This window comes from Sesamum indicum, unplaced genomic scaffold (genome assembly GCF_000512975.1).
Source record: "Sesamum indicum cultivar Zhongzhi No. 13 unplaced genomic scaffold, S_indicum_v1.0 scaffold00388, whole genome shotgun sequence".
NCBI classification, from domain to species: Eukaryota; Viridiplantae; Streptophyta; class Magnoliopsida; order Lamiales; family Pedaliaceae; genus Sesamum; species Sesamum indicum.
Genome location: NW_011628280.1, coordinates 12,735 through 20,082, shown reverse-complemented (window position 1 = coordinate 20,082; position 7,348 = coordinate 12,735). Strand labels below are relative to the sequence as shown.

General features: G+C 35.7%; 1 protein-coding gene and 1 long non-coding RNA gene across 3 annotated transcripts; one reads left to right on the top strand and one right to left on the bottom strand.

Moving 5' to 3' along the window:
* Positions 1-305: 305 nt before the first annotated feature.
* Positions 306-2,325, bottom strand: LOC105180189. Its single transcript, XR_849489.2, has 3 exons — positions 2,257-2,325; positions 678-1,078; positions 306-590 (listed from the first exon to the last, which is right to left on the bottom strand). It is a non-coding gene; the product is annotated as an uncharacterized LOC105180189 (long non-coding RNA).
* Positions 1,815-7,161, top strand: LOC105180190 (floral homeotic protein AGAMOUS-like). Of its 2 annotated transcripts, none has more exons than XM_011103853.2 (9): positions 1,815-1,923; positions 2,305-2,539; positions 4,636-4,717; positions 5,572-5,633; positions 5,721-5,820; positions 5,983-6,024; positions 6,189-6,230; positions 6,362-6,531; positions 6,747-7,161. In XM_011103853.2, the coding sequence occupies exons 2-9, from the start codon at positions 2,310-2,312 to the stop codon at positions 6,748-6,750; spliced, it is 732 nt and encodes a 243-aa protein (XP_011102155.1). In that variant the 5' UTR covers positions 1,815-1,923; positions 2,305-2,309; the 3' UTR covers positions 6,751-7,161. The 2 variants fall into 2 exon arrangements, with proteins under 2 accessions (XP_011102155.1, XP_011102153.1); XM_011103851.2 differs by having other exon boundaries at positions 6,186-6,230.
* Positions 7,162-7,348: the final 187 nt, after the last annotated feature.

Here is a 7,348-nt window from a genome sequence, read left to right as displayed (position 1 = left end):
TCAAAACACGGGCAATGAAAGAAAACATTAATTGTCTATCAACTCTGTGTGAATCATTACTCCTAATTCGATGGTAAGTAACATTCTAATATGTTTTCTGTACTTTACGAGAAAAACAAATTTAATTAATTTTACTTAATCTCGTAATTGTTCGGGCAATGAAAGAAAACATTAATTGTCTATCAACTCTGTGTGAATCATTACTCCTAATTCGATGGTAAGTAACATTCTAATATGTTTTCTGTACTTTACGAGAAAAACAAATTTAATTAATTTTACTTAATCTCGTAATTGTTTGTTGGGTTTCAAGGTTCTGAGCATAAGAGAATTATCTACCCAAGAAATTATTATTTCTTAGTTTTCTATGGTGTTGATATGTGGTCTACCTTTTTAGTACAGATTCAAAGGCAAAGTGGACAGCCCATATGACCTCAATCAACGGTTTGCAAATACGTTATACACAGCTTCTGATCGATGCCTTCATCCTCTCATCTTTTTGTTCTACCAATCCAACTCATACGTGGTAACTTTAAGTTAAAATGGGTCTGATCTGATAAGAAATTACATCATTATCTTCCTTGATTACCCATCTGCATTCAACAAAAAAAGAAACGTAAACGAAAAAGAAATAGTTTTTGGTCTTACATATATATATAGGAGGGGGGGCGTGACAATACCATCATCTATGTCATTGGTTAGCACGCGATGGATGAGTTGTCACAGCAATACCAAGCATGGCCCTTGTTCGGTACAGAAGAATGACCTATCTCTAGAGACAATTGGTTTTATTTAGCTAGACAAGTTCCAAGGGCCAAAGAGAAGAGGATAGCACCAATCCAGTTGCTAGGTCAACTCATATCGTAAGAGCCCTAGCTACCTAAACCCATTAATCAATCAATAACTGAAAATCCCCTACATACTTACATCCTCTGCATATATATATACACACAAAAATTACTGCTTGCATGATCAATGCCCAATAAGGTTTTACCATTGATAAAACTTCAAGTTGTAGTAGAACACTGGATGTCAAATGGCAGTGGCCTTCTCTTTTGTCATAGCTCTCAACAGACCCCTGCTGCAGTTAGTTTAAGTGAGTGAGGGCCCCGACAGATGGGGAAATAATGAGAAATAGGGTCCATATTATTACAGCGGTAGCGACTATAATTTACTTTTGCCGTACATAAGGGGTTATATATGTTCAAGAGGTTAATGTGCAATGACAAAAAGATCCTAAGTATATATACATATATCTTCATCAATTCTTTCAAATTAGACAACCGAATAACAGCTTAGTTTCTCTAACGCAACATAGTCAAGAAATTGATCCCGAAAACCAAATGGTTATATATGTTAAGAAGAGATGGGGATATGTGGTGGGAAATAAGAGGTCCCTTTTATGTGTTATATTCCCATTTATGAAAGACAATAGACAGTGAAGGTTGAGGGCAACCTAGTCCAAGGCTCCATCATTCCATGAAATATCACTTTCAGGTTCAGGAGTCTTTTTCTACTCTACCACACGGTACCACTCTCTCCTTTTTATCTTTCTTACCCATAATGTGTTCTCGTAACTCCCATCATACTTAATAATTTCACAAACACAAAAAGTCCTTGTACTATTACACAAAAAGGCAAAAAGTAATTATAGTTTATTATTACTATTAAAAAAAAAAAAAGGAGATGAGAGGATTAATGCAATGTGAAGGGAGGCTGAATTATGACTGACCTATTTCTTCCATTTACTTATCTGTTCTGCAAATTAAGCCACCTATAATTGAGCTATAAAAGTATAATTAATACTACTACATGAACGAATATCACGTTTACTTTTTCTTATGTATATATATACACAACTCTGAGTGCATAGCTCCATTTCAGTTCCTTCATCTCTATCCTTGAGCATAAGGCAGAAATTTGGAGGTTCTCTGCTCAATATATCTTAAACCTCCCTTATTACCATTCTGCCTAGTCGAAATAATACGAATATTTCCATTCAAAATGTTTTGCACAAGTGTTCATAAAGCAGTGCTTCTTCACCCGTACTGTTTTCAATTGATTTCTTCATTTCACATCCAAATTGTTACAAGATATATGCATCTCTCTTAGTTTAAGTATATTACTTAAAACTGCATACATGAAATATTGCTAATCTGTGTGCATATATACATACAACAATTCTTGGTTTTTTGTTGCCTTAATATGATGATGTTTGTGAAATCAGACAAGTCGTAAAAGCTGTTAAAGTTTCATCACCTGCCAAGAATTGCGTGACGATATGTCGTTTTTGGTGTGTATTGGCAGGAAGAATGGAATTCCCTAGTGATCAATCAAGGGAAATGTCTCCCCAGAGGAAAAACGGAAGGGGGAAGATTGAGATCAAGCGGATCGAGAACACGACGAATCGTCAAGTCACCTTCTGCAAACGCCGCAATGGCCTGCTCAAGAAAGCCTACGAATTGTCTGTGCTGTGTGACGCCGAGGTTGCTTTGATTGTCTTCTCTAGCAGAGGCCGTCTCTATGAGTACGCAAATAACAGGTATTTTATATATATCAATATATAAAAGAAGAACATCACTTTTAAGGTTCTTGGGGGATCTGGGCCAAGCTGCTTGTTTCTCTGATATAATGGTTTCCTGTTTTGTTTTCTTGGAACCCTTTGGTTTTGTGTTTGAGTGAGGGAAAGAAAGATCTAGGGCACTTTTGTTGTGATTTTCCTTTGTTCCATCGAAAACGGACAGTAAATAGTTTTAAGTTTGATGTATATATATATATATATTTTGTGAGCTCTTTTCCATTTGAAATTGTGCTGTGGAATATTAGGGAAGATTTTGAGCTCATGAGGTCTTGTACAGTTGAGTTGAGATTTTCTTGACATAGATTCAGCAGTCTTTCGATTTTTTCCTGTTTGGTTTTTTCCTTCACTGTGCTTTTGGGGTTTCTCTTTTTATAATCCCATTTGGTCCGTGTTTTGGTAAATGCCATAGATCTCTTGCAAGCATGCAGTAGACTAACCAAGAAACGGAAATTTGAGAAGGTATGCAGAATGAAAACTGTGAGATCATCATCACCTTCATATCTTCCTCCATCTGCTGTCAAAGTTTTTCTTCCTCTCTCTCTCTCTCTCTCTCTCTCACACACACACACACACACACACCTTTAAGGCTATGTGAGTGGTAGCAAGATGTCAAGTTGTGATTTGTCCATTCTTTCATCTCTTTGACACTTCCTTAATGGCAAATCAGTCTTAGCATCAGCAAGGCAAACAAAAAAGGACTCTTGCAAGAAAGATGTCAACAGCCCTATTACAATCTTTTATTAGGGCTCCCCCACCCAACCCCATGGCCTTGATGTCTATTAGGGTTAGCTAAACTTCAAAATGTTAGTTCAAGGTTCCATTTTTAGGGTTTACTAAAACTTACCCTAATTAGGGTTTATTACTCTTAATCTTACACGACTCACCATTCTTCTTTTTGATAATCCACGACTCTTCCACACCTAGAGATGTTTTTCCAAATTGATGGGTCCAAAACAAAAAAAAAAAAGAAAAAGAAAAGAAAAATGATGGTTGCTATGTATATACAGATCTGATCAACCAGACCAAACTCTCTAAAGATCAAATCTTTTTGTGTGGGTTGTCTCTGTTTGGATCTAGACTCGGGAACGAAAATCTCTAATTTCATAATCTTTTTTATTTTCTTTTCGGATCTAACCATGGGTTTTCTTGTTCGGTTAGAATTTGAGCGTGGGTATAGATTTGTCTGAGTGGCAAGAATCTTTGGTCACGTCATACAAGATTTTCTTGTTCTTGACTTCAAGTAATAATAATGTGTAGCTCAGATTTTAAATTTTGTCTGAAATGGGGAAAATGCAACCCATCTTCTGTATGACATCTGCGTTTGAGGCTTTCACAAAGCTTCTGAAACTGTTGAAACTGAAAGAGGAAAGAAACAGAAGCGAAAGGGAGAGGGAAGTCCCACTAAACCAATCAAAACTCCCTCTTGATTCTTTAATCTTTCCCATGCATGGGAATGGCTGCTCCAAAATTGACGGTTCTGATGTATTCAGAATTTCATAGCATAGTGTTACTCAAAGGTCATAGACCCAGTATTTCTTGGGCTCATCTCAGCTAGGGTTCAAAAGTGATGAGTATTATCCATGGTAGAATAAGAGGATTTTTTAAATTGCGTCCTGGAAACATGGGCCAATCATATTGCTAGGTTGAGTGCCAGGTGGGCAAAGGCAGCCAATCAGTGCTTCGAAGAAATTAAGGTAGCACTAGCAGCAGACTGAGAAATGAGGGAGTTGCCTCTGCGTGTTGTTGGCTTTCATTTCATTTTTACTATATTAAATCATGTCACATAGACAATTTGAGTTGACAGAATAAGTCTGACATAAACAAACACTCACCCTTTTCAATCACATTCTGTACATTGCTTTTGCCCATTGGTTTTTCTTCATTTCAAAGACATTTTTTTAAAAAAATCTGGGAATAGAAATCTTCAGAAAAAACAGTAAAACAATTGATGTTTATTTTCGTAGAGTACTATGAATTGGGTTGATTATTCTAGTTTGGAACTTTGATGGATCTTTGTATCTGATGCAAGACTATTACATATGTGCAATTTATTACAGTGTGAAAGCAACCATTGAGAGGTACAAGAAAGCATCCTCTGATTCCTCAAACAATGGCTCTATATCCGAAGCCAACACTCAGGTACCTACAAATTCAGCTTTTTCTCTTAACTCTTTTACTTTGATGTGATTAATTTTATCAACACATATTGCTCGAACCAACTAATGTCCAGGCCTATGATTCCTTGTGCAAAACATCCTTAGATTCTCCAAGAATGTTCTTCTGTTTTGGTAAGAGGGAGAAGAGTTAAGAATTTGCCCTATGATATTACATTATTCGAGGAACTTTGGATACTATCGGTACAAGTAAAAGATGATGAACTCCTGATCAATTGATTTAATTTTGTGTTTAGTACAATAATTATCATCTATAAGACTTGGAGTCCAAGAATTCTGACCCCGTAAAAGAACACAATATTACAGCAGTATTAATTACCTCATGGATCTATATATGATAGCAGAAGAAGCCTAATTAATAGACAATGCCCAACTAAGAGGATATTTTGCTAAGGTTGTTTAAAAGAAATTATAAGCTAATTTATATGTCTCATAAGATATTAGATCTTATTTTAAAAATAAATTTATTAAGTGATTGGATAAAATAAGATTATAAAGCTTATAAGTAATAACAAATTTGAGCCCACTCAAACAGCCTTTAAGTTTAACTTCATAAAAAAATTAAAATAAATAAATAACGATAACCCTAGATTAAGTAGTGATAAAATGTACCAAAGATTTTCATGTACTTACATTAATTAATTGCCAAAGAGAACAAAACCCAAGTTTTAAGGTTTGGTTTTCAGGTGTTGGAATATAAGGTTTCTTGCTAGTATATATGTTTGAAGGATCTGAATTCATGATGGGATCAATTTTGAAAATTGATGTTATTAAATGGATTCCAAAGAAGAGAATTTAACCTTGGCAAAAATGTTTCAGTACTATCAGCAAGAAGCATCGAAACTGCGTGCTCAAATCAGTAATCTGCAGAATCAAAACAGGTACATAGTTAGTTGTTCTCTAATGTTTGAACATGGATGTTAATTATATATCTTGTACGATGTTTCTGTAATGACATGTTGAATCAGGAACATGCTTGGTGAATCATTGGGGGCTTTGACACTGAGGGATCTCAAGAATCTGGAGAGCAGGGTCGAACGAGGAATTAGCAGAATCCGGTCCAAGAAGGTTCATACACAACTTTACTAGATATATCTATAATTATTTCATATATATAATTGTAGTATTATTATATATTCGACCGGCACACGCCTGGATACTCGTGATTAATTAGGCTGAATGGTGATGACGAACTGTGCTTATGAACCATGACTTGTTTCTCTCTCTCAGAATGAGTTGCTATTTGCTGAAATTGAATACATGCAAAAGAGGGTAAGAAATCATATATTAACTCATTATTCATTCTTGTCATACTTTAGCCTTTTCTTTAATGTTCAAAATTAGTACTATGCGCTGCTCTTTATAACATTGTTTCTGCTCAAAATCTCAGCTATCTGATTATGCTTCTTTTATCATGTAAACAATATTGGCAGCAGGAGATCGACTTACATCACAATAATCAATTCCTTCGAGCTAAGGTCTCTCTCTCAACCTCTCTCTCTCTCTCTCTCACAGACACATAGAGATTGTGTGTGTGCGTGTGTTTGTGTGTTGTAAGGAATTAAATTTGAGGTGGCTAATGTATGAACTGCATTGCATGCATGTGTAGATAGCTGAAACTGAGAGAGCCCAACAGCACATGAATTTGATGCCGGGGAGTTCAGAGTTTGAACTTGTTCAACAACCTCAGCATTTTGATGCTCGAAACTATCTTCAGGTCAATGGCCTGCAACCTAACGATGATTACCCTAGGCCAGACCAACCACCCCTCCAATTAGTGTAAGAATTTCAATCATCCCGCTTCACCATTCCATCCATCATAACCACAAAACATGTGTTTTCAGCTACTTATATTAATTAAGATAACGTATTTGCAATTGCTTCCACTTGCACGTACGGCCACAATTGAAGCATAATATAAATCAACCCATATCTATATGTATTAAATCTGTCTGTATTTCTTCAACCTAAGGATTTGTTAATCTTCTTCACAGCTGATACATATAATTACAAAAGCGCCTAGTGCTGCTGGTTCGTATAAACGCTTCTACCATAGTAATTAAGAATGAGCAATTAGCTAGCTTGGTGATTGGAGAAGACAGATCAAACTCTTATCTGCAGGCCATTGATGGATCATCATGCTTCATTGATTGATTACATAGACTTCTACTGTATGTTATCTGAGTAAGTCTGCTTAATTATTCTACATATATATATATATATATATAAATGTTTGATGTGTATGGAAAAACACTAGTGGTTTGATATAGTTCTTGATGATCTGTCTGTTTTTCAACTATCAATGTTGTATTCTTGGGCAACAGTAGCAATATGCATCCATGGTTTCATGTGTGGTCTGTGGCCTGACATGCTTAAGCTAGTGGTTTAACAGTTTTTAAATAATGAATATGTTGGTATTTAGCTTGCAGATACCTAGATAGGTACAAGTGCTTTTGGTATTGCTTTTCCTCTATGTGTTGTTTACTTCAAGATTATTGCCCTTCCTTCCCTTCTCTTTGTTTTGGTTACCACTTACAAAGTCTCACCATCTCAACCCTTTGAAAAAAAAAATTCCTAGCTTCATTCTTGCTCACAA

What these genes read in the sequence shown, in the direction of transcription:
- LOC105180190 (XM_011103851.2), top strand. Translation starts at nt 2,310, where the DNA reads ATGGAATTCCCTAGTGATCAATCAAGGGAAATGTCTCCCCAGAGGAAA. An exon ending in TTGAATACATGCAAAAGAGG is followed by an intron (nt 6,025 to 6,185) that starts GTAAGAAATCAT and finishes CAATATTGGCAG; the next exon opens with CAGGAGATCGACTTACATCA. An exon ending in ATCAATTCCTTCGAGCTAAG is followed by an intron (nt 6,231 to 6,361) that starts GTCTCTCTCTCA and finishes ATGCATGTGTAG; the next exon opens with ATAGCTGAAACTGAGAGAGC.